Source organism: Rhinatrema bivittatum, chromosome 11 (assembly GCF_901001135.1).
Source record: "Rhinatrema bivittatum chromosome 11, aRhiBiv1.1, whole genome shotgun sequence".
Taxonomy (NCBI): domain Eukaryota; kingdom Metazoa; phylum Chordata; class Amphibia; order Gymnophiona; family Rhinatrematidae; genus Rhinatrema; species Rhinatrema bivittatum.
This window is the reverse complement of record NC_042625.1, coordinates 29,618,802-29,644,213: the sequence shown is the minus strand read 5'-3', so window position 1 is coordinate 29,644,213 and position 25,412 is coordinate 29,618,802. Positions and strand designations below refer to the sequence as shown.

Here is a 25,412-nt window from a genome sequence, read left to right as displayed (position 1 = left end):
CACCATAATGGGTTCGTGGAAGGATGTTTGGTAGTGAATTGAAAAGTAGAGTAGTCGGACTGGCCAAACATGGAGCATGCCGGCTAGTCAATGTAAGCAATAATAGGCTGCAAAGGTATGGAGAGGACTCCAGGCTGCAGCCTGATAAAAAAGTACAAGCAGCAGTAACCAAAGGGAAGCTGTTAAGGCTAGGACGGAAACAACAGTATGTGGATACCCACAGTGTTGTAGTGAAGTGTCTGCTTGTTGGTAGCAAAGGAAATACAGACCACTTAGTCAGAAGGATTAGATCTGTGTGGCCACTGGAAGTCGCAGCTTGAGTCTTGCATGGAGGAAAGAGTCAAGTGGAATTCACATGGAATGCAGTGCAATGTAGATAGAATGTAAGCGCAGCATTACTGTCCAGGAATGTGGAAAACCCACTCTCTCCCTAGGGCGAGAGAGAGAGGCTAGGAAAAATTGGCAGAGTATTTCCTGAGTAAAGAGAGATGCAACATCTACCTGAAAAGGATAGAAAGATGAATGCATAGAACCACTCAGTGACGGAGGAACGAGTCAGGTGAGTATGGAAAGAGTGCATAACTCACGGACCCTGCTGGCAGGAATGACATTAAGAGGGAAAGAAGTTCCCTTGCCAAACTGTGGAAGAGAGGAATGGAAAAGCTCAAACGTAGAATGTATGAGACTTATAAGGAAAATATATATGTTCATTCCGTGATTAGAGAAATAGAGGCAGCTTGATCAGTGGATAATCCATGGTAAGCCGACTCAGAGAGGTTTACCGTAAACGGGAACCCAACTCCCAAAACGATACACCTACTGAGAGAAAGGTGTAACTATGTGGAGGATGTCTGGAGAACAGAATCCGAGGGAGTAAGAAAAAATGGTGGAAAAGTAAAAGGAGTAATATCTCTCTTTTTTTTTTTTTTTTTTTTAGCGTCAGGAGGTAAAGCCTGCCATATTAAACGGCAAGATTTATGTTAGAAGGTTTTGTGACGCTACCAGAACCTAAGAACATCAGTAAGTCTATGATTTGGGGACTGACTGTGTGAGAGAATAAAAGGTTACTGATATGATGGATTGAGAAGTATGGGAAGCATACTGATCTCAGTCAGGGAGTGGGGAAAAGAATACTGAACCCCATCCCAGTTCAACATTAGAAAAAATGCTGGCTAAGAGAGGCAGCAGAAGAGATATATTGAAGAGGCCTTTGATGGAAGAAAAGGCATCTAAGGGGAACGCATAGGAAACATGTGTAGGGAGCAGAAACCTGTGCATCGTATGGAATGATGGCCAGACGCAGAGGAAAGTTTAATTAACTCAGCGTGAAAAGATTTTCCCTGTACACATGTAATTGAGACCATTCGAGAGGATAGAACCTACGTGGAGAAGGTCTGATAGAGCGTTCATTAAATCTCTTAGATATGTGGCCCAAGGAGGCATGAAGTGAACAAGGGCCAAGGTAGAGCTGCGCAGCTGTCTAGCAGAGCAGCTAAGAGGTAATGCGTGCTTATGAGTTGGAAAGCACATTGTCCCTATGCTGTCTGTCTGTATGCACAAAGAATTGTTGCAAAAGCAGTATTGGAAGGCATAAGGGCATAACTCATGGGTGCAATGTCCAGGACGTTTATGAGAAACTATGCTGGAGTGCAATAGACGCATAATGGGTTGAAAGCTTTCAGGAGAAACTTTATAACCCTAAGGAATTGCGAGCATGAGTCGAAGGAGACTAGGTCCTAGTTCGAACTGGGATAAGAATCAGGGACGAAAGCAATGAAACCACTTAGGTCCATTGAGTATAGAATGTCACTGAATATAACCCATAGCAGTTTTTGAATTATGAGAAAAATGCATATTGGGAAGAAAACCCCATAGCCCAACCATGAAAAGTTTGAAGGGCTGAGGTTATGGAAAATATGCACAGGGGACATATACGAATGTATCAGAATGTCTGTGCGCATGCTGGACAAGAGGGTCTTAAGTACTGTGGTGTCCAGAAGTGTTACAGAAGGGATTTATGGCAGAGTGACAGTAATCCCAGTTAGTAAATGTATAGTGAGTCATGAAAAAAGTGAGAGCTCATTGCATGTACTGAAAGTGGTTAGCAGTAGTCTATGCAAGGAAAGTGAATGATGTTACACTCCGCAGAGAAAACAGCATTCACCATGATGCAAGAGACAGTTCACTTACCGAGCTGGTGCCAACGGCAGAGCTTGGGGTTGTAATGTTGACTCATCATAAAGCACATAGAAACATTAAAATAATGTACTTACTGGCAATATGGAGTGATGGTAACCAAAGATACCATTGTACCTGTGACTTCTAAAGAAAGTTGGTGTTTCTTAGGTCCAGGATGTGCGGAGAGTAACTATTTTCTGTTAAAAGAAAAAATAGTGCAATTAAAACTCCCCAACCCCCTCCCTTCTCCCCTCTGCACTTCGTAGCGCCTGGGGGAGTGTACCGGGACTTTGGTACAAGGTGGGGTGGCCGCTCTGATATCTGACCAGATGGGAGACCAGGAGGTGTCCCAATGGAGGATATCATGTAGGCTCCCGCAGGAGTGTGAGCGGTAAGTGGTACCCGCATTTCTGTATGCTGTACAAGGAGACACTGAGACCTGTGGCCAGGCTTCAAGGTGGACTTGTACATGGGGCAATGGTTGCTGAATCTCATGTTTAGCAGATCAGCCAATGCAGCTGGAACTTTGGTTGGGAGGGAACCAAGAGTCAGAGCATTGGTCGGCACAGGGACTTGTTACTGACAAGAGAAGAAGCCCTGCTGCAATCCCAAGAAGATAGAGGGGTTCTCCTGGCATTGTGGCTAACATAGCTAACATAGCGATATGTGACACTAATACAGCTCCTAAGGCACATGACCCAGAACTTTTCGAACCACGGTCCGAATAGGAGAACACAACTCTATGGGAATGCCGCCGAAGCGGGTACTTACCATCCGACGTGGATCGCCGCAAGACGAGCCGGTGAAGACTGTTGACTCCGTCGGTCTCTGGAGTCCTCGAGGGTAAGGCCGGGGACGTAAACGTCCATCTCACACTGAAACCCGGTATGGTGGCACAGGTACAGAGGAGACAGGCCAGGCGTGATTGGCGCTTAGACTGCTAAGTGTAACAGATGGCCACAGTCCCACACCACTTGACGGTGGGGCACGCCAGGAACAGGGGAGCCCTAACGGAACTCATGTTCCCTTCCCTCGTCGCAGCGGCTCGATGTGTCGTGACGCCAATGCAGAAGCCGTCGGACCTGGATCCGGAAGTTCTGGATCACCAAGGACTGCCAAAACTGTAGGAACAGTGCTGATGGCAGTGGTGATGTTGCTCTGCCCGAGCGTTGTCCAGCCTGGAGAAGGATGGCACCGACGTGCTGGATGGCATCAGCGGCGGACGATCACGATGTCGGCGATGATGGGTGCCACGGTGCTCGGCCCGGTCTTTCCCCAGCGCCGAGATGGAAGCCCTCGTCGTCCTGGAAGGCGATCGATGACGAACTGTCCGCACGCCTGCTCTGCTCCTGACACAATGGAGTGTCTTAAGCTAATACGGGGCTTAAAAAAGAACCCAAAGCGTGGAGCAATGTGAGGAGGCGAGGGTATTATGTGGCGGTGCTATGTCGGTATTGACGATATTGAAGGCAACCTAAGGGGCTTCGAGGATATCATCAAAATGGGTATGAAATCGTCGATGACTGGCCAGGAAAATGATGACAGTGACGGGCACTGACAGCACTGGTATAGGTATCTTTGAAACGATGTGGAATCGAATAATCGAAAAACATTGCCGTTATTGAAAAAGATACCGGCATCGACTGAGTCGAAGTCGAATCGATAGGGCGTCAAGGACACCGAAGGAAAACGTAGGTGTCGAGGGCATCGATGCATGGAGGCGGGCATTTATGCCTTTTGTGGCATGGCCACAGGCATCAACTATAGGGCCACAGACGTTGACGGTATCGATTTGGACAGACTCAGATTTCTAAGTGTACATGGTATCGGTGCCCCAGACATGTGTGTCGGTGGCATCGATATGGGCACGTATGGAATCGATGGCATGGATCTCCCAGTCGATGAATTCCATCCCGGCATCAACGCCAGTCCTGGAATCGACATGGGCATCGATGCCAGCCATAAGGCTGGCAGTGGCATCGACGCCCACCCGCGGAATCGAGCCGGCATGGATACCCATCGATGGGACCCACCTGGGCATCGAATTTCACTGATGGGAGCAGCCTGGCATCGACTGCCCTCGATGGATGCATTCTAACATAGATGCCCATGGATGAAACACCTGGGCAACGGTGTCCATCGATGCAAAAGGACCTGGCACCGATGCCATCGACGGACGGCCATCCGGCACCAATGCCATCGACGGACAAGCCATCCGGCACCGATGTCCATCGATGGGGACCATCCGGCACCGATGCCCACCGATGGGGACCATCCGGCACCGATGCCCACCGACGAATCGATGTGGCACCGATGCCCACCGATGGAAAAGGGCTGGGACATCGGTGGGGAGGATGGGGCATCGATGGCATCACCCCAAAAGGGGGGGTGGCATCGATGAAGTGACCCTGGGATCGTTAAAAAGTGTCTCGGGCAGCGGTGGCGGCGACCCGAGGATGCATGGCAGTGACTAACAGCGTGTGCGTCAATGGCATGCATCCGGGTAGGGACGGCACCGAGGAAGCCCAAGGAAAAAAACAGTGCGTAGGAGGAAAAAGCCTGGTAGCACTGAAAAGCAAAAAACATGGATAAAGGCATCAGGGCAACCGTGGGGGGAGGGGCGCTGATGACATATAAAAGCCCAGGGCGGTTTAGGAGGGTACCGGTGTAGCGATAGGGTATCGACTGCGTGAGGGTACCAGGGAACGAAGGACTTGAAGCTACAGAGGTCCTAAAGTTAAGGAAAAAATCCCTACCCCACTAGCATAAGCAAGCAGAGTGTCACAGAGATACTCGCAAGCTGTTAAAGCTAACTGAAAAATGGGGGAAGGGAAGGCTTCAGTCAGTTAACAGCCTTAAGATAGTGACAGGAACCGACCGAAAAATAAGAATTAGTACTCACCGAGCGTCGTAAAAACGTACGCGGAGGGAGACCTGTGCAGGGAAAAGTGTTTTTTGAAGTGAAAAGTTAAGTGTTTCCATAAGGTAATTAGTTAAAAAATCCTCACAGAGCTCCAACCGCTATGCTGACTGCAGAGCGGAAAAAAGAAGACTGAGGGAGACACCTGTGGCTCACAGGGATAATTGCAGGCTGGGCATGCTCAGTGCACCCAGTGTGCCAGTGTCAGTCAAAGCTTGTTGAAACTTTGACAGAAAAGTTTTCCGTACAGGGCTCCATCCTGATGATGTCACCCATTTGTGAGGACTACCATCCTGCTTGTCCTGTGAGAAAGTTTGACAACAGGTCATCTTATCCTTTTACAATGAAACATTATAGAATGACAAATTAACAATATAACATGATTTTAGCTAGTTGTCTGAAACAGTATAACATGAATTTTCTCAGATTATCTTAGCAATATGGCATGACATTTAGTGAATTACCTTAATATGACAGTGAATTTTAAGGAATAATGTTAACAGTAAATCATTGTATTTAGTGCTACTATATTAATACTAAATACTAGAATGAGGGAGCATAGCCAGTCCCCTTTCTGCAAAAGGGGAACCAAGGTACCCAGGGAAATCATCTTTAACATTTCTTTTTTAGAAACTTATTCAAGGCCCTCGGGTTTAGGATGGGACAGAGTCCTCCTGTTCTCTTTGGAATCAGGAAGTACCTGGAGTTGAATCCCCGTCCTCTTTGCCCTGGTGGTATGGGCTCGACCACTCTGACTGTTAAGGGAGGAGAGCTTCCTCCTGATGTGCTACCCGCCCCAATATGGGCACAGAGGGCAATTTAGCAGGACATTCAGCAGATTCAATTGGTACCCCTCACAGACGATGGACAGAATGCACTGGTCCAAGGTTACAAAGGGCCACTGGTTCGCAAAGAACCATAGCCTGCCCCTGACTGGAGGGGTCCATCGTCCTGGGTATGGGCAACTGGCTTACTCTCCCCGTGGCCCAGTCAAAATCCTGTCCCCAGAGCTGACTGAGGAGCAGGCTGGGGCTTGGGGGCTCTCTGAATCGGGAGCTCTAATGGTGGAGGAGGGAGGAGAGAAGGAGGGTTTGGCCATATCTTCTTCGGACCTGGATCAGTGACTGGCACCTGGACCGGTGGAGACGGTTGTGAACCCCCATCACCAACAGAGGATGGGCCGGCCTCGCCATGGGGTCACTTCCCGGACATCACGGCAAAGGCCGGTGCATCCCCGCACCCGGCACCGTGCATCGACAGGAACCGGTGCCGATGCTTCTTAAGCTCCCCTTGATGCTTGGCCTGGTCTTTCCACAGTGTTGAGGCCGAAGAAAATGAAACCAACATCTTAGGCCCAGAGATAGACAACGGTCAGTCTCCGGAGCCCCTATCCTCCGACGGTCCCACCGAGGTCGATAGCACGGCTCCAAGGTCCATTTATGCCGATGCTGCAGATGCCTCGGACTTCCTCAACCCAAAGAGCTGATCCATCTTGTCGAGTCGAAGCAGGCGTCCCTTCAGGATCATTTGGGCAATGACCCCATATGTCATGCAATGTCCCCAAGCAGAGAACACATATCTCATGAGGATCCATAATGGACTTTATCCTCGGGCCCCAGAGGCATCGACAGAAACCAGGCATGGCCATGATGTAAGGAAAGAAAAGCCATAGACACTAAACGATGGTGGCATCCATCGATGGCCAGCGGGCACTGGGTCAGCGCTGCAGTGAGGGGAATTGACCATGAAAGAAACCAGAAATGTTGAATACCCATCTAGGACACTACAGGGACCCAGTGACGGAATGATACCGAAAATAGCAAAAAACCACGATGAAAAAAAAAAAGGAAAATTAGTTTACCTGATCATTTTCGTTCCTGTAGTACCACGGATCAGTCCAGACTCCTGGGTTTGGCCCCCTGTCTAGCAGATGGAGACAGAGCAGTTACCATAACAACATTCTGCCTATAAATAGAATGGTGCCACCTACAGTCCGGCAGTATTACTCAATGTCAAAGCAGAATATATCACCAAAACCTCTTGAACTATGTACAATAACCCTTTAACAAGAAAAAGGAATAATTGGTCCACTAAACCCTCCTGGGAACTGAACCTGTAGAAACACTTGAGGACAGACAATCGCAAATTTCTTCAGACCTAAAAATGAATTACATAATAACCGAACAGACTCTCCCTTACTTCCATGCCTCTGACGGGCGGGACTCTGGACTGATCCGTGGTACTAGAGGAACAAAAATTATCAGTAAGAAACTAATTTTCCTTTCCCTGTACATACCCGGATCAGGCCAGACTCCTGGGATGTACCAGAGCTATCTTACCTGGAATGGGATCCGGAGAGGCCCGCTCGAAGCACACCAAAACCACCGGAACTTGGTGCTTGGACATCCAGTCTGTAATGTCTCACAAACGTATGCAAGGACTTCCACATAGCCACCTTGCAAATTTCCTGTGGAGAAACCATCTGGTACTCTGCCCAAGACGCCGTATGCGAACAAGTAAAGTGAGCCCTTAGACCAACAGGAAGAGATCTACCAAGAAGGAGATAGGCCGAGCTAAAAGCCTCCTTCAGCCAGCGAGCTATGGTAGTCTTGGAGGCTAACTGACCCCACTTGGAGCCACTCCACAGCACAAGAAGATGGTTGGAAACACGAAAGTCATTTGTAACCTCCAGATAACGAAGCAATGCTCTGCGAACAGCTTCCGCAAATCCCTGGACAAGGGATCCGAATAGTCTAATTCCGCGAACACCATAAGCTCCACCGATTGGTTGATATGAAAAGAAGAAACCACTTACGGGAGAAAGGAAGGTACTGTCAGTAATGAAATCCCTGACTCTGAAATCCACAAAAAAGGATCTCTACAGGAAAGAGCTTGAAGTTCCGACACTCTACGAGTTGATGTAATGGCCACCCGAAACACTACCTTCAAGGTAAGATCCTTCATAGTCGCCCTCTTCAAAGGCTCAAAGGGTGCCAAGCATAGAGCCGTGAGAACTAAATTTAGATTCCAAGACGGACAAGGATGCATCAGCAGAGGACGCAAGTGCTTTGCTCCCCTTAAGAAACGAGTCACACCTGGATGTGCCGCTAACGCTACACCTTGCACAGAGCCACGCAAACAACCAAGAGCTGCCACTTGCACACAAAGGGAACTGCATGACAAAGCCCTTGGACAGACCAGCCTGAAGAAAACACAGAATATCTGATACCGAAGCCTGGGTAGGAGAAACATCTCAGTCTAAACACCAAGCCTCAAAAATCATCCATATTCTAACATATGCGAGGTTGGTGGACTTCTTACGCGATCGCAGGAGCATAGCCACTACGGCTGGAGAAGAGCCTTTGCCCCATAACCGTTGCCTTTCAAAAGCCATGCCACTAGACAAAAGTGATCGACTTCCTCCAAACAGACGGGCCCTTAAATATAGCAAATCTGGACTGTCTGGAAACCGCAGTGGACCCATCACCACTAGATGGAGGAGGTCTACAAACCATGGGCATCTGGGCCATTCCGGGACTACTAGGATGACCTCCACTGGATGGAGCTCTATTCGCCTTTGCCGATCCACGCCAAGGTGGAAAGACGTACAGTAGAACTTCGGTGGGCCAGGGCAGGACTAGAGCATCCACGCCCTCTGCTCCCGTCTCTCTGCGATGAGCGTAGAAACGCAGAGCCTTGGCATACTGAAACATCGTCATGAGATCCATGCTGGGCGTACCCCATGAGTCGCATATTAGTTGAAAAACTGCGTCCACTCCCATTCCCCGGGATCTAGGCGATTTCAGCTGAGAAAGTCTGCCTGCACATTGTCCACGCCTGCAATGTGAGACGCCGCTATGCTAAGTGCTGTTCCGCCCAGCTGATCAATTGACGAGCCTTGACTGCCACTGGCTGACTTCTGGTCCCTCCTTGACAATTGATGTACGCTACTGTGGTTGCATTGTCCAAGAGAACTCTGACGGACCTCCCCTGAAGGAGAGGACGAAACGCTTGTAATGCCAACCACACCGCTCGGGTCTCCAGACAATTGATCGACCTCTGTGACTCCTCTGGAGATCAAAATCCCTGTACAGATTTTCCGCAGCATACCTCCCCCCCCCCCCCCAACCGGAGAGACTGGCATTCGTGGTGACCACCGTCCAGTCGGACACCTCCAGGGGAACACCTCTGGTTAAATTGTCCATTACCAGCCACCAATCGAGACTGGACCGCGCTGCATCATGTCAGTGGGAGAGAAAGAAGAAACAATTCGGAGACGGGATTCCAGCGGGAAAGCAACGCGGACTGTAAAGGCCGCATATGAGCATTCGATCCTTTTGTAAAACGTTGTGATGGCGAAACCGAATGATGGTATATAAAACTCGATAGATAGATAAATAAATAAATAAATAAATAAATAAATAAATAGAGCCAAGGCCCAGGGAACCAGTTCCAAAGTTGAGGTCATCGAGCCAAGAACTTGCAAGTAATCCCGGACCCTGGGAGGATGCTTGAGTAACAAGGCTCTACTTGAGCCTGCAATTTGGAAATGCGTTCTGTGGAAAGAAATATTCTGCCCTCTGTGTGTCAAATAGAGCCCCCAAATACTCTGAGAGGGCACAAGCCTGCTCTTGGATAAACTGACCACCCAGCCCAGGGACTGAAGTAGCAGGAGTACCTTGTGAACCGCCATCCGGGCCCAGTGGTTCCGACTTTGCTCGAATCAGCCAGTCGTCCAGGTAGGGATGTACCAGCAGCCCTTCCTTCCGGAGATGGGCTGCCACGACTACCCATTACCTTGGTGAAAGTCCTGGGTGCGGTGGCCAGCCCAAAGGGCAGTGTTCGAAACAGAAAATTCTGACCCAGTATCGCAAAACTAAGGAACTTCTGGTGATCCGACTGGATGCTTATATGAAGGCACACCTTCGTGAGATACAGAGACGCCACAAACTCTCCCTTTCGCACCGAGGCAATGACTGACCGGAGCGTTTCCATGCAAAAACGTGGCAACCTGAGGCACCTGCTCACTAGTTTGAGATCCAGAATGGGTCGAAAGGATCCCTCTTTCTTTGGCACTACGAAGCAAATGGAATAACAGCCCTTTCTTCTTGCCTCTGGAGGCACTGGGACGATGGCTCCTAACTGCCGCAGGAGCTGCAAAGTTTCCTGGACCACTCTTCGCTTGGTTGCATAATCGCAGGGAGAGAGGAGAAATCTGTCCCGAGGACGCCATGCAAAATCTAAAGCGTAGCCTTGTCTTATCCCAGCCAGAACCCACTGTTCCTTTGTCACCTTGGCCCATTCCTCGAAAAATAGGGATAGTCTGCCCCCTACCGCAGGCACCGAGGAATGGACCGGCGCCCCTTCATTGTGAAGACTTAGCCCCCGAAGTAGACTGGGAATTCCTGGCTCTGCCGAATTTTCTGCCACAAAAGGACTGGGACCAGGACTGCTGCCTAGTTGGTGCCTGACGAAAAGAAGAACTGGGCGCTCTAGCTAGCCAGAAACAGCGATTCCCTCTGAATCTGGCCCGAGATGAGAAAGCACCTCGTGACTTAGGTCTGTCCTCCAGCAGCCTACGGACTTTATTCTCTCCTAGAGATTGAATCAGATCTTCCAAGTCCTTTCCGAAAAGCAATTTACCCTTGAAGGGCAAAGAACGCAGCTGCGCCTTGGAGGACACGCCCGCCGCCCAGTTTCTTAACCACAGGAGTCTCCGAGCAGAGACCGCGGATACCATGGACCTCGCCGACGTCTGCAACAATCGTGAAGCGCATCAGCACAGTAGGCCATTGAAGCTTCTAGCCATCCTGCTTGGGTGGCCTCCTCATCGGAGAAATCCGCCTTAGCTTGTAACTGTTGAACCCAGCGCAGACCCGCTCGCAAGGCAAAATTGCTGCACATGGCCGCCCGCACTCCCAGTGCCAACACCTCAAAAATCTTTAAGCTGCACCTCCAATTTCCTGTCTTGCAGATCCTTGAGTGCTGTAGCCCCTGTGACTGGGATCGTGGTCTTCTTGGTAACTGCGGACACCGCCGCTTCCACCCTAGGCACTCGTAACAGCTCTAAAGCATCCTCTGGCAGAGGATATAGCTTATCCATGGCTTTACTCACCTTCAAACTGATATCCGGTGTATCCCACTCCCGGAAGAGCAAGTCCGCAGCCGAAAAATGAAAAGGGAAGGAAGAAGCAGGGCCTCTCAGACCCAGCAAAATCAGATCCATCACTCCCAGTTTGGATTCCCTCAGGTGGCCCCTCAATGCCCAGCTCAGCCAAAATAGAAGGGATAAGAGGACCCAGCTTCTCCCTTCTAAAGAGACGGACCACCTTAGGGTTGTCCCCTTCCATCACATGCGAGTCCCTCTGTGAACCCTGCGGATGCACATCAGCGTCAGCATCCACCCCCTGCGGGGGCTTGGACTGAGGGTCTGGGTCCCCAGGGTCAGTATCTTGATCAGAGGTATCCGAGTCAGTCTGAGGGACCCCTGTTCGGAGAGGGCACTTAGGTCTTGATGGGTCAGAAGCCCCCTGAGATCTAGAGCGTTTCTTGGAAATAAGCTTGGACCCCAGAGAGCTGGATTTTAAGCCAGACTGCTGCTTCCCTGATTTTTTTACTTTATAAGCTTTATGGCGCAGTAAAACAAAGTCTGACGAGAAAGAGGAAGAGGAGGAAGAAACCCCTTCGGGGCTATCCTCCATTGCTGGCAAATCATGATGCAAAAGGTCCTTTTCACCTGGGAACCTCTGCTGAGGAGAAAGAAGCGGTAAAAACCCCTCCCCCCATTGCAGCACAAGTGGCAGCTCTGAAAGACTGCAAAATGATATCCGTTCCCGCGCTGAGCAGGAACGGGTCAGCACCAGCATGACCTGCAGTAACTGAGCCCGCAGTCACTTGGGTAGATTTAGTTTTCACTATTTTGACAGCATTAACGGCCCCAGAGGACCCCTCCCTCCCCGTCAAACAGGCGAGCAGAGGCCCTCCCTTGAAAGGCACGCTTGGGCGGGCTGAGCCACACGCACGGCAAGAAGATGATCGAGAGAAAACAGAAATTTACATTGACAAGAAAAAGTTTCAAAAACAACTCACCCCGCTCCTAAAACGCTCCGAGACAAGGAGGAAGGAGAGAGCAGTCGCGATACTGCCAGCCGAATGTAAAGTTAAACCTTTTTTTTTCCTTAGAAACTTGCCTGGCAGTGGTCCTGTAGGGTGGAGTGAACCGGGCTCCCCGGTGTCGCACCCAAAGTTGCCTAAGAAAGAAATTAGAGACCTCAACCCTCTTATGCAGCTGCCTCACGACCAGTGGGGGATGGCCCTCTCAGGACCTCACAACCCCCTGGGAGGCTGAAGACAATACTGCTACGACTAAGGTTTGTTTTTAAGCCAAATTGACTAAGATATAAGAAAAGGAACCAAAAAACCACCTAACTCTGACTAACTCCCAAAACAAACTACCACACAGACCAGACTGTAGGTTTGGCACCCCCACCATCTGCTGGAGACAGAGGAATACTGCCGGACTGTAGGTGGCACCATTCTATTTATAGGCGGAGCATTGTTATGGTAACTGCTCTGTCTCCATCTGCTAGAGGGGGGGCCAAACCCAGGAGTCTGGACTGATCCAGGTATGTACAGGAAAAAAAGTTTTCCACTTGGACAGAAACAGCCAAAGTGAGCGCTCTCAGACCATGAGGCTTACAGCTCTGCGGAAAAGAAGAGTCTAAAGAGGGACCCCCAGGTGCACACATGGTATAGCGCATGCTGGGCGTTCTCAGTGAACCTAGTCAAAGTTCTAGCCTGAAATACTTTGGAAATAAAGCTTTTTGACTAAACACCGATCTCATCCTTTCTTTCGGTCACTACCCAGCAGATTAGTGAACACATACAATGTGATACAGTGATATAAGCTAAAGGTAAAGACAGGGAAATTGTAGAGATTACTTACCTGATAATCTCCTTTTCCTTAGTGTATGCAGATGGACTCAAAACAAGTGGGTATAGTGTGCTTGTGCTAGCAGTCGTAGACAGATCTGATGTCAGCACGGGTACATATACCCCCACAGGAAGTGTAGCAATTCAGTAATCTTCCTTGCAAAAGCTTTATGGATATATGTGTGACTGACCGATCGATTAAATGAACAGGATTACCCTGTCCAATTGATAGTAGCAAAGATGGATAGCCTCTGGAGTGATTCTGAGAAACGGATCACGGCAGGACAGTGCTTGTAGCTCTGAGATGCGGCGTGCTGAACACACAGCCAGCAAGAACACCATCTTCAAGGTTAACAAACGGAGAGACAGGCCTCGAAGGGGCCTGAAGGCAGATCCCGCAAGAAATTCCAACACTAGGTTGAGGTTTCACAGGGGCACTGGCCACTTCAGTGGCGGGCGAATGTGTTTGACTCCTTTCAGGAAACGTGAAACGTCTGGGTGTGTGGCAATGGTGTTGCTGTCCCTCCTGGGACCGTAGCAAGACAGCGCTGCCACCTGAACCTTGATGGAGTTGAGGGATAGACCCTTCTGAAGTCCATCTTGTAGGAAATCCAAAATGATAGGGATCTTAGCGGCATGTGGATTGGTGCTGCGAGTTTCGCACCAGGCTTCAAAAACTCTCCAGATCCTTATATATGTTAGAGATGTGGAGAACTTGCGTGCTCGGAGGAGTGTATCTATTACCGGCTCCGAGTATCCTCTTTTCTTCAGTCTAGCCCTCTCAATGGCCAGACCGTAAGAGAGAATTGAGCTGGATCCTCGTGGAGGATGGGTCCTTGCCGCAGCAGGTCCCTGTGTGGAGGCAGAGGTAGAGGATTCCCTGCCAGTAGTCTTCTCATGTCTGCATACCAGGGTCTTCTTGGCCAGTCCGGGGCCACTAGAAGAACTAGGCCTCTGTGTCGCTGAATCTTGTGTATAATGGCGCCCAGCAGGGGCCACAGAGGAAAGGCATATAGCAGGATCTCCTGAGGCCATGGCTGTACCAGGGCATCGATCCCCTGGGATAGAGGATCCCGCCTGCGGCTGAAATATCTGGGTACTTGAGCGTTGGACCTGTCCGCTAGTAGGTCCATGCCCGGCGTCCCCCACTGATCCACAATTATCTGGAAAGCTGTGGGCGACAGCTGCCACTCCCCCGGGTTTAGGCTTTCTCTGCTGAGGAAGTCTGCTGTGGTGTTGTCCTTCCCGGCTATGTGGATGGCGGAGATGTCCTGGAGATTTGCTTCCGCCCAAATCATCAGGGGAGTTATTTCTAGGGACACCTGTTGGCTTCTGGTTCCGCCCTGTCGGTTGATGTATGCCTCTGTGGTGGCGTTGTCCGACATCACTCTGACCGCTCTGTTTCGAAGTCTGTGGGCAAATCGCAGGCATGCGAGCCTGACTGCCCTTGCTTCTAGTCGGTTGATGTTCCACCTCGATTCTTCTCTGTTCCACCACCCTTGAGCGGTGAGTTCTTCGCAGTGTGCTCCCCATCCGTTCAGGCTGGCATCTGTAGTGAGCAGGGTCCAGGTTGGGGAGGACATTCTTGACCCCCGGCTCATGTGGCCGGGCTGCAATCACCACGGTAGCTGCTTCCCCACTCTGGCTGGTAGAGGTAGGTGTACGGTGTAGTTCTGTAATCGTGGGCTCCACCGAGATAGGAGGTCTCATATGAGCCCGCGCCCATGGTACAACCTACAGAGTGGATGCTATGAGACCGAGGACCTGTAGGTAATCCCGAGCTGTGGGCCGGATGGTGCTCAGCAGGGCCTGCAGATGATTCCGGAGTTTTGATTTCCTCTTTGAGGTCAGGCTGACCTTGTCTTCCTGTGTGTCGAATTGAACTCCTAGGTATTCCAGCGACTGGGATGGCTGTAGGGAACTCTTGTTTATGTTGACTACCCATCCTAGGCTTTCCAAAAGAGCTATAACTCTGTTGGTTGCCCGGTGGCTCTCCTCCGGTGACTTTGCCCTGATCAGCCAATCATCCAGGTAGGGATGGACGAGAATTCCTTCCTTCCTGAGTGCCACCGCCACTACTACTATGACCTTGGTAAAGATCCGCGGTGCGGTGGCTAACCCGAAGGGTAAAGCTCGGAACTGGAAGTGCTGATTCAGGACTTTGAAGCGTAAATAGCGCTGGTGATCCCGATGGATTGGGATATGCAAATAGGCTTCCGACAGATCTAGGGAGGTGAGAAGCTCCCCTGGCTGTACTGCATTCTTGACAGACCGCAGAGTTTCCATGCGAAAGCTGGGGACCCGTAGGTGTCGGTTGACTGACTTGAGGTCCAGGACGGGCCTGAAAGTGCCCTCCTTTTTGGGTACTATGAAGTAAATGGAATAATGCCCAGAATTTATCTCCCCTGCAGGCACTGGGATTATGGCTTTTAGGGCCAGGAGCCTCTGCAAGGTAACTTCTAGTGCCGCCTTCTTGAGAGGTGAACAAGGAGATTCCACAAACTTGGCCGGCGGGAGCTGAAGAAAATCCAGGTAATACCCTTCTCGGATGATGGCGAGGACCCACTGGTCCGAGGTAATCTCGACCCACCTGCGGTTGAAGAGGGAGAGCCTGCCCCCTATGGCTGCTACCCCCGGATGGGTCGGCTGATTGTCATTGTGGTGTACGGCCGGGGCCAGAACCAGAGCCGGTTCTCCTCTTGTTGTGCTTAGTCCGAAAGGGCTGGTTCCTGGCCTGAGAACGAGGCGCTTGGTAGTGAGCCCTGTAAGGGTTGAAGTGCTGAGAGTTTCTACCTCTGGATGGTTTAGAAAAAGGACGCTGGCTCCTCCTCGACCTGTCTTCTGGTAGACGGGGTAATGGAGAGGCACCCCATTTATTAGCCAGCTTCTCGAGATCGCTGCCGAACAGTAGGGATCCCTTAAAGGGCATTCTTGTGAGGCGTGTCTTGGAGGAAGAGTCGGCCGCCCAATTAAGTAGCCAGAGCTGTCTCCTGGCTGCCACTGAGGATGACACTCCCTTGGCTGCCGTACGGACTAGGTCGGAGGCTGCGTCAGTAAGGAACGCGAGAGCTGATTCCATGTCTTCTCCCGGGGTGTTGTTTCTAGCTTGTGATAAACAGGAACGCGTTACCACGGTGCAGCAGGTCGCGATTCGTAGGGACATGGCTGCCACCTCAAAGGCTTGTTTCAGAATGGTGTCCATGCACCGGTCATGTGTATCCTTGAGGGCCGCTCCCCCCTCAACCGGAATGGTGGTGCGCTTCACAATTGCGTTAACTATGGCATCTACCTTGGGGCACGCCAGCAGCTCCTTGGACGCCGGGTCCAGAGGGTACATGCCTGACAAGGCCCGACCCCCTTTAAATGAGGCCTCCGGCGCGTTCCATTCCAGATCGATTAGCTGCTGTGCTGCTTGTAGGAGGGGAAAATGGTGAGCCGTTTGCCGCAGGCCCTCTAGTAGGGGGCTCATTCTAGGTTCCCCTGGGGTGTCCTGGCCCGGAATAGCCAGTTCTGATAGGCATTGTGAGACCAGGCCTGGAAGATCCTCTTTCCGAAAGAAGCGTCTCATGGTCCGATATGGCTCTATCTCCGAGGGAAGTTCTCCTTCCTCGGGGGGTTCCTCATCTTCCTCGGAGCAATCTGACTCCCCATAAGTGGGGCTTTCGGATGGAAAGTGGCCGTGCCTAGGTCTCGAGGGTCCAGGGGCCGGCTCATCCGGAACGGAAAGGCCCCTTCGAGGAGCAGACTGCATCTGGACAAAGGCGTGAATCCCCTTGAATAAGTCCACCCAGGAAAGCGAAGCCGGATCTGGCCATAGGGGCACCAGGTCTCTCGGGTTCCCTGGCTGCTCCCCGCAGCCCGCTAAGTCCGGAGTGTTCCCTGAGGAACTGGCAAGTACGCTAGGCTGGGACCGGTCCTGGCCTGGAACTCCCATGGCCTCCTCACATTGGGCACATAGGGAATCTGCTTCCTCGTTCTGTGTGGCCCTGAGGTTGCATGCTGAACAGAGGCTTAGGGCTCTGATGCCTGATTCTGGAGGCGCCGGCTCTGCGGACGCATGGGCTCTCTTATGCTCCATTTCGCCTGTTATTTCCTCCCAGCCGGAGTATGCGCCTTGTAATATGTGTCGCCTACTAATATGCGCTTACCAATGTGCGCTTATCAACGTGCGCCTATGAATGCGCGCTTATCAGCCTGCGCTTAGCAGCTTGCGCCTAGGAACGGGCGTCTTATGAACGTGCGCCTACCAACAGGCGTCTTATGAACGGGCGCCTAAGAACGTGCGCCTATCAACAGGCGTCTTATGAACGGGCGCCTATGAATGTGCGCCTACCCACAGGCGGCTAGTAACGGGTGCCTATCCACATGCGCTCAGCAACGTGCGCCTACCCGCCTGCGCTCAGCAACATGCGCTCAAGTGGCGAAGGCGAGTAGACAGGCAAGATGGCGACCTCTCTGGCGGGCTGCCATGTAGGCAAACCCCGCTAATCCTCACTTCCTCGGAGACCACAAGTAAAGATGTACGCCTTACCTTGTCTTCGGCGCTTCCCGGCTGCGACCCGGGCGGTCTCCGGCTGCGGGGGGAGAGGGTAAGTACCGTCACCGCCGCGCTCGAGGAAGTGCACCCGCTGCCTCTAGGCCGCGCCCGAACTCGTCTCGCTCGGGGGCCAAGTCCTCGCCGGGACCGAGGCTGCCTCTATGCCGCGCCCGAGCCCTTCTCACTCGGGGGCTAGGTCCCTGCTGCGAATCGGCCACCGGACCGAGGCTCTTACCTCCGAGGGACCACGGAAGTCAGCTCGGGAAACTCAACTGGGGGAGGGACCGAATGGCATCACTGCAGGAGTGCGGGGCTCGTCTTCAGGTAGGTTTCTTCTATGAATTTAGTCGTTAGAATTTGGAAACACGCTCGGTGAGCGTGAGGTAGCTCTAAACTGCTTTGGAGACGGAAATTACTGAATTGCTACACTTCCTGTGGGGGTATATGTACCCGTGCTGATGTTAGATCCGTCTCCAACTGCTAGCACGAGCACACTATACCCACTTGTTTTGAGTCCATCTGCTACACGCTAGGAAAATTACATTTAGTCCTTAAAAACAAAATAAAATGTTCCAAAAAGTCAATGAAAGTAAAGTATTTAGGGATCCTGGGGCCAGACTAGATTTGCCCAACATTTGTAGTCATTTATACAAAATTTTGGTTCAATATGTTGAACTGGATTGTAATACAACATAAATGTTTAGGACTGAAGAGCCTATGAAACTATCAGGAATGAAAGGGAGCAGATACCTACCTGCCTGAAAAAGTTGGGGAAGTCCTCTGCACTGTCAGCTCGTCGTATGCCTTTGCCCCCACCCCCTTCAGATGCTTTTATCATCACAGGGTAGCCAATTCTCTCTGCTGCCTGAATACACAAACGTGATAAGATTCAATCCCCAGTCGATTTTCACATGTTATACAAATGCTCAAGCAATAAATGATGAGAGCCCAACCCACTCTTCAGGCTTAAAAACTTTTGGGGGTTCATTACCTCTAAACCTTCATCCACATCTTTCACACAGCCTTGTTTATACAGTTCAGATGCAACACTGATAGGTTTCTCTTGCTTGTGTTCTTCTCTGGTCCATTCCACCATCAGACCTACATATTCATATCAAAAAACCACTTAATGCTGTAAAAGGGCAGACAGAATATAAGCAAAGCAGAAATCAAGGCTTTACTTTCTCCTAAGGCACAGAGGAAAAAAAAACAAAACCAATAAAAATCTCTCTTAATTCTCTGAACCCGAGCATTTTGAGCACATAATTACCAAAATAAATTTTACATTTAAGAATGTTTATACTGCATTTCTAACCTCTGTTTTCACAGATATATCCTGCCTGTATCAACCAGCTAAAAGTCCAATTTTTTTCAAAATTATGTAACCTAAATATTTCAGAAAAAACATATATAATGCGCATGCACACACACTGTATATATACATACACATATAATAGCATGGTTGCCAGAGAACATTGCCCGAAAATATAAGTGAATCATAAAAGGGAGTCCAATAATAGTGTGAAAGGGAAGAGGAGTTGTGGGGAGTGAAATCAGATGGTGATAAACAGTATACGCACATAGAAATGACGGCATTAAAAGACCAAACAGCCCATCTAGTCTGCCCAGCAAGCTCCAACACTTATTTTCCCATACTTACGGTATCTGTTTCACCGACCACCAAGTTCAGGGCCCTTGTTGGTAATTGTTTGATTTGAATTTCCTGCCACCCCCTGCCATTGATGCAGAGAGTAATGTTGGAGTTGCATCAAAGGTGAATCATAAGACTTAATGGTTAAGGGTAGTAGTATAATTTTATGGTTCATAATGGATTAGGTAACCTAAGTTTTGTTGCGTAATTTCATATCAGTTCTGAGATGTCTATCATTTTAACTTCAAAAGTTTTACATTCCTGGATTGTTTCAAATGTATATGTATATATATGTGATGCAGAAACATAATTCCATAATGAAAGATCATGCATGGCGAGAGGCTGGGGATGTACATTAAAGGAAAATGTTATAAAATTTTCTGATACCATGTCCATAAGGAATAAAATCATTTAATTTGTTTAATAAATATATCTTTATTGAAAAAGTACTTCCTCGCTATAATTTTGAATTAGTAACATTTGATGGGGAGGTTTCTGATGGTAATAATAATGAAAGATCAGATACCAACATGGTATTCAGAAATTAATGTCTTGTTAATCAGCTTTTAGCTTCATCTTGAGAAGTCAAATTAGAAGCTTATAGCTTTGGAAGACAAAGCACTTCTGGAAAAATGACAATCCAGGGTTTATTATTCATTTTCTCAGAAATTGTGTACATTGTTGGAGGAAGGCTACATAATGTTCTATATGTAAAACATCCCTTGACCTGTGTATGATACTTTACCTTCAGGACATTAGATATATTAATGATGTACTGATCTGGTCTTTTTCCTGGGCAGAATGTGCACAAGAATGAGTTTTGAGAAGTGAAGGCGACATATCTGGGAGCTGGGTTGGGATCACAACAATCAGGCATTTATCGAAGACCTTGAAACATGTTTTTGTCTCTATACTCTAAGCTTTCTATCCTTGGCCTAATGCACACCATGCCGCTTCTCATGGATTATGCACTTCGGGATGCACTTGTGTTAGAGATGAGATAAGAAAACATAATTTGTTTTCCCATGTAAGGCCTCGACTGTCTTATGTGCAAAAATTACACTCTAGAGCAATATCCCAAGGTGTGAAACTTGCATTCTTAAAAAGGGGGCTGTAGCACCTATTTCCAGGTAAACAATCCCCTAGAGACCAGAGGTTCTCAAACATGTCATGGGGGACCCCCATCCACTTGGCTTTTGAGGATATCAGCAATGAATATGCAGGAGATAAATTGGCAGGCAACAGAGGTAGTTCTTGCAAATTACCACATTCATATTCATTATGGATATTCTGAAAACCCAACTGGCTGGAGGTCCCCTATGACAAGATTTGGGACCCACTGCCCTACACAATAAAAAGATCACCTGAACATCCCTTCCTTCCCCCCCCCCCCCCCAATTTAAGTAGAGGACCCAGGAATCAGAATGCGGAGTTAGCTGTATGGTGTAGTGCAGTGGTTCCCAACCCTGTCCTGGGGACCCCCAGCCAGTCAGGTTTTCAGGATATCCACAATGAATATGCATGAGAGAAAATTTGCAATCACTGCCTCCATAACATGCACATTTTCTCTCATGCATATTCATTGTGGATATCCTGAAAACCTGGCTGGCTGGAGGGGGTCCCCACGACAGGGTTGGGAACCACTGGTGTAGTGGTTATAGCACAGAACAGCAAATCACAAGATCCCATTCCACTATCCAGACCCCTTGAACATGTCACTTAACCTGCCTATACCAAAGCTTAGTTCTTTGGGAAAGGATATTGCAACAATATCATCAGGGTCTGAAAAATTCATTTTTCTACTTGCCTCAGGAGAGTTAATTTTCATGGCGGACAAGAACCCAGAGGTAGGAAACAGAAGGCAGGTGATGAAAACCAACAACACCCCCGCCACTGCTGAAAAGCAAGAGGATTGAGGTGGAGCCAGGTTCTAGAAGCAGAAGAGTTTTGCCAACACCACCAGGAAGCAGCAGTGTAGTAGGACCATGGCGAACCACTGCTGCTGACAGAAAGCAGCAGTACAGTGGTGTGGGGCCACAGAGAACAGGGTAGTTGAGTCACATGGCAGAAAACGCTGGAGGGTTGCCAATGTAAGGCAGAATTCCTTAACTGTAACAGGTGTTCTCCAAGGACAGCAGGTTGTCAATCTTCACACATGGGTGACATCATCAGATGGAGCCCTGATACGGAAAACGTATGTCAAAGTTTCTAGAACTTTGACTAGGCATACTGAACATGCCCAGCATGCCCTATACCACGCATCCACACAGGGTCCCCTCTTCAGTCTCGTAACATAGAATTATGATTAAAATTAAAAATAGGAGAAACCCAACTTCGCAGGATGGCAGGCAGGTTTCTTTACAGGGAAGCAATTCTGCTTTCTCCGAAGACAAGCAGGAGAGTAGTCCTCACATATGGGTGAATCCCTAGCTATAGGCTGCTCCCCAACACAAAAGGGGACCAAAAGACACCTAATCAGGTGCCAATGGGCACGGCATCCATTGGTGCGGTTCCAAGGTCCATCGATGCCATAGATGGCTCAACTTCCTCAACCCGAACAGCTGATCCATCTTGTCGAGTCGAAACTGACGTCTCTTTGGGGTCCTTTGAGCACACAAGCAAAAATCCTAGAAGTCATGCAATGGGAATCCATAACGGACATGGTCCTTGGGCACCAGGGAAATCGACGGAAACCAGACGTGGCCATGACAGAACAAAAGAAAAGGGGCCATAGACACTAAACGATGACAGCAGCCATCAATGGCCAGCGGGCACTGGGGCACTGCTGCCACAGGGGGAAATCGACCGCGAAAGGAAACTTACCAGACATGCCGAAAACCCTAATTAAGACTCGACAGGGAGTCACTGAGAGGGTCACAGGGACGAAACAATACCGAAAACCGCAAAAAATCGCAATATAAAGGAAGTTTTCCACTAGGCCAGAAACAATCAAAGTGAGCTCACTAAGACCACGAGCCTTACAACTCCACAGAAAAGAAGAGACTGAAGAGGGACCCCGCGTGGACGTGGGGTATAGGGCATGCTCAGTGTGCCCAGTCAAAGTTCTAAAAACTCTGACATAAGTTTTTCGCATTGGGGTTCCATCTGATGATATTACCCATGTGGCAGGACTATCATCCTGCCTGTCCTTGGAGAACGCTATTTTTTAAGAAGGATTCAAGGAGTGATCCAGGAAACCTCAGACCAGTGAGTCTGACATCTGTGCTAGGCAAAATGGTAGAAACTATCATAAAGAACAAAATGGCTGAACATATAGATAAGCATAGTTTAATAGGACAAAGCCAACACAGATTCAGCCAAAGTCTTGCCTCACAAATTTGATAATTTTTTTGAGGGTGTAAACAAACACATGGATAAAGATGAGCCAGTTGATATAGTGTATCTGGATTTCCACAAAGTCCTCCATGAAAGACTTCTTAGGAAATTAAAAAGATATGGGATAGGGGGCAGTGTCCTATTGTGAATTGCCAACTGGTTAAAAGAGAGAAAACAGAGAGTAGGGCTAAATGGTGTTACGCATGCCACACGCAGCAGACCCACGGCGCAGCCCCCTCACCTTCTCACACAGACTCCAGCTCCTGGTTCCTCCTCGCTAGCAGCGATGGGCTGCTGGCTCCGACCTTGGGACGCCCCCGGTGCCTCCGGCTCTGCCATGGTCCCCAGTACTGCAGCTCAAGATGCAATTGCTCGTCTGGCCTCTCCGCATGGCCCGCGGAGAGATGCTACTACCCGTGCTGTGCCCCTGCCTAGGTGCACGCGCATCTCTGATCCTTATGAAGGGCCCGCAGCGGGAACCTGGCCGCGGCCCTGGATGATGACAAACTCTTCCATGTATTTAAGCTCAGGCCTCGCTCCATAGCGTTGCCTTTGCAACAGGTCTCCTCATTATCAGAGTACTCGTTGCTACTAGAGAATCCTCTCTATTCTTTGTTCCTGACCTCCGTTGTTCCCGGTTTCTGTCTTCATTGTTCCTGCCCTGTCTATGTATTGGACTGACTCTACGGATATCGACTTCGCTTTGCCTGACTACGCTTCAGCCTATCTCCAGACCCAGACCTCTGCTACACCTGACTAGGCTACAGCCTATCTCCAGACCCAGACCTCTGCTATGCTTGACTACTCCATGATCAGACCATTGCCTTGACTACCGCTACTGACTTCTCCATGATCAGACCATTGCCTTGATTGACTACTGCTATTGACTTCTCCGTGATCAGACCATTGCCTTGATTGACTAACGCTATTTGACTTACTCCGATATCTGAACTCAGCATTGCTTGCCACGACCTCCGCTTTGCCGCCAGCCCTGATCCAAGCCTGTCATTGACGCCCCTTTAGCCTACTCCCTGGACGTGGACTTATTAGGCTCCAGCCTATCTTTGCTCGAGCGCCTCCAGCTAAATTCTGTTCCATTGGCACTCGAGTTCCAGTACTGAACCCAGTCTGGGATAGGAATACGCCACCTATTGTCTGCTGTCTCTGGACTGAACCAACCTTTCTTGTTAACTAACCTCGAGGCCCAACTAATCCTGCCGGTCCCGGCACCCAAAGGCTCAACCCACGGGGAATGAGGGCTGGTATAGGTGAAGCTCCAGAGGCCTCTACCTTCAGCCCACTCCACCTGCCGATGGTGGGGACCTGTAGGCCTTCACCTATGGGTTGTGTCAACCCCACTTCGGCCCAAGGGTCCACCTCCAACGCAACAGGTTGTAAAGGCCATGGACTCAGTGGAGCCGCATGCCCTCCAGGCCTGGCATCCAAGGTACAAGAACAGCAACAGTTTCTTGAGGCTTTGGCCTCCTCTATGGATCGTCTTCACGCCCGGTTTGATGCCCTCACTAATAATCCAGTTCCTCTTCTGGCTCCTCCTCATCCACAGCAACCTCCGTAAATGCCTCAAGCCTTGTTGGCACTCCCAGCGCACCTGCCCTTCAACAGTGACTCCAGACTCTGCAGAGGGTTTATTAACCAATTTTATATTAATTCGCTCTGCAGCTCTCCGTCTTCCAGGATGAATTGACGAAGGTCACCTTCATCTTATCCCGCCTTGAGGGGAAGGCGCTGGCTTGGGCTTCCCCTCTGTGGGAACGCTCAAGACTCCTTGTTGAAAGAACTGACTCAGTTTGTGGCTGTATTTCGACGGACTTTTCAGGATCCCGGGCGACACACCGTGGCAAGTACCAGCTTACTACATCTCCATCAAGGTCAAAGAAGTCTCTATGTCTTTACCATTGAGTTTCAGACTTTGGCTACTGAGCTCGCTTGGCAGGAAGTTTGCCTCCGAGCTTTCTAACTGGATGGACGCTCCTCGCAGCTGAAAGATGAGTTGACTGCACGGAACTCCCTTCCTCTTTGGAGGACCTTATAGACCTGGCAGGCCAAATCGACCATCGTTTCCAAGAGCGTCACTGAGAGAGTCGGAAGCCGAAGAAGCCTTCGCGGGATCGCTCCCTTTCACCACCTATTTCCAACCCTGCTCTCAGCAGTGATACTAAGATGGTAATGACGGAAGAGCCTATGCAGTTGGGTCGTGGGCCGCTGAAACCGGAAGAGCGCCTCCAGCGGAGACAAACCAGTCTGTGTCTGTATTGTGGAGCACCTGGCCACCATCTACAGACTTGCCCTATCTGTCTGGGAAACTCCTTGGTCTGGGTTCAGTAGGGGTCCTGAACTTGGGCGCAACCTCTTCAGCCCCTCAGTTATCTGTACCCATTATCCTGATCTGGGATTCCCAGTCCTTTCCAGTTCTTGCTCTGGTAGATTCCAGAGCAGGAGGTAATTTCATTCTCAAGGACCTTGTTCAGCTTTTGAGCATAAACACCCGCTCGCTTAAAACTTCTCTATGTATTGCTTCTATCTACGGAGAGCCGTTACCCGGCCAAATTTCCCTGACAATGGAATCTGTCCAGTTACGCAGTGGTGTCTTACACACCGAGGAACTCGAATTGCTAGTGTTGGAGAAATCCATCATCCCATAATTCTTGGTCTCCCTTGGCTACAGAGGCATTTCTCCCCAATTCAACAGGGGTGCGTTGTAACTGGTGGAATGGGATCCGCCTGCCACCAGTCCTGTCTCCAGACAGTGATACCGCTATCCATGGTTCCTCTGGCTACTACATCCTCAAGCATACCTGCTCCTGGGGAAAGGGGAGACTTTTCCTAAAGGACGGGCT

At 49.8% G+C, this 25,412-nt stretch overlaps 1 protein-coding gene across 1 annotated transcript in view; it reads right to left on the bottom strand.

Annotated features, from left to right (window-relative positions):
• LOC115100985 (acetyl-CoA carboxylase 2-like) overlaps nucleotides 1-25,412 on the bottom strand; it is a 982,255-nt gene that overhangs the window by 871,778 nt on the left and 85,065 nt on the right. Inside the window, 2 exon segments of the mRNA XM_029620121.1 lie at nucleotides 18,322-18,432; nucleotides 18,559-18,668. Of these exon segments, the coding sequence (XP_029475981.1) occupies nucleotides 18,322-18,432; nucleotides 18,559-18,668 (221 nt within the window).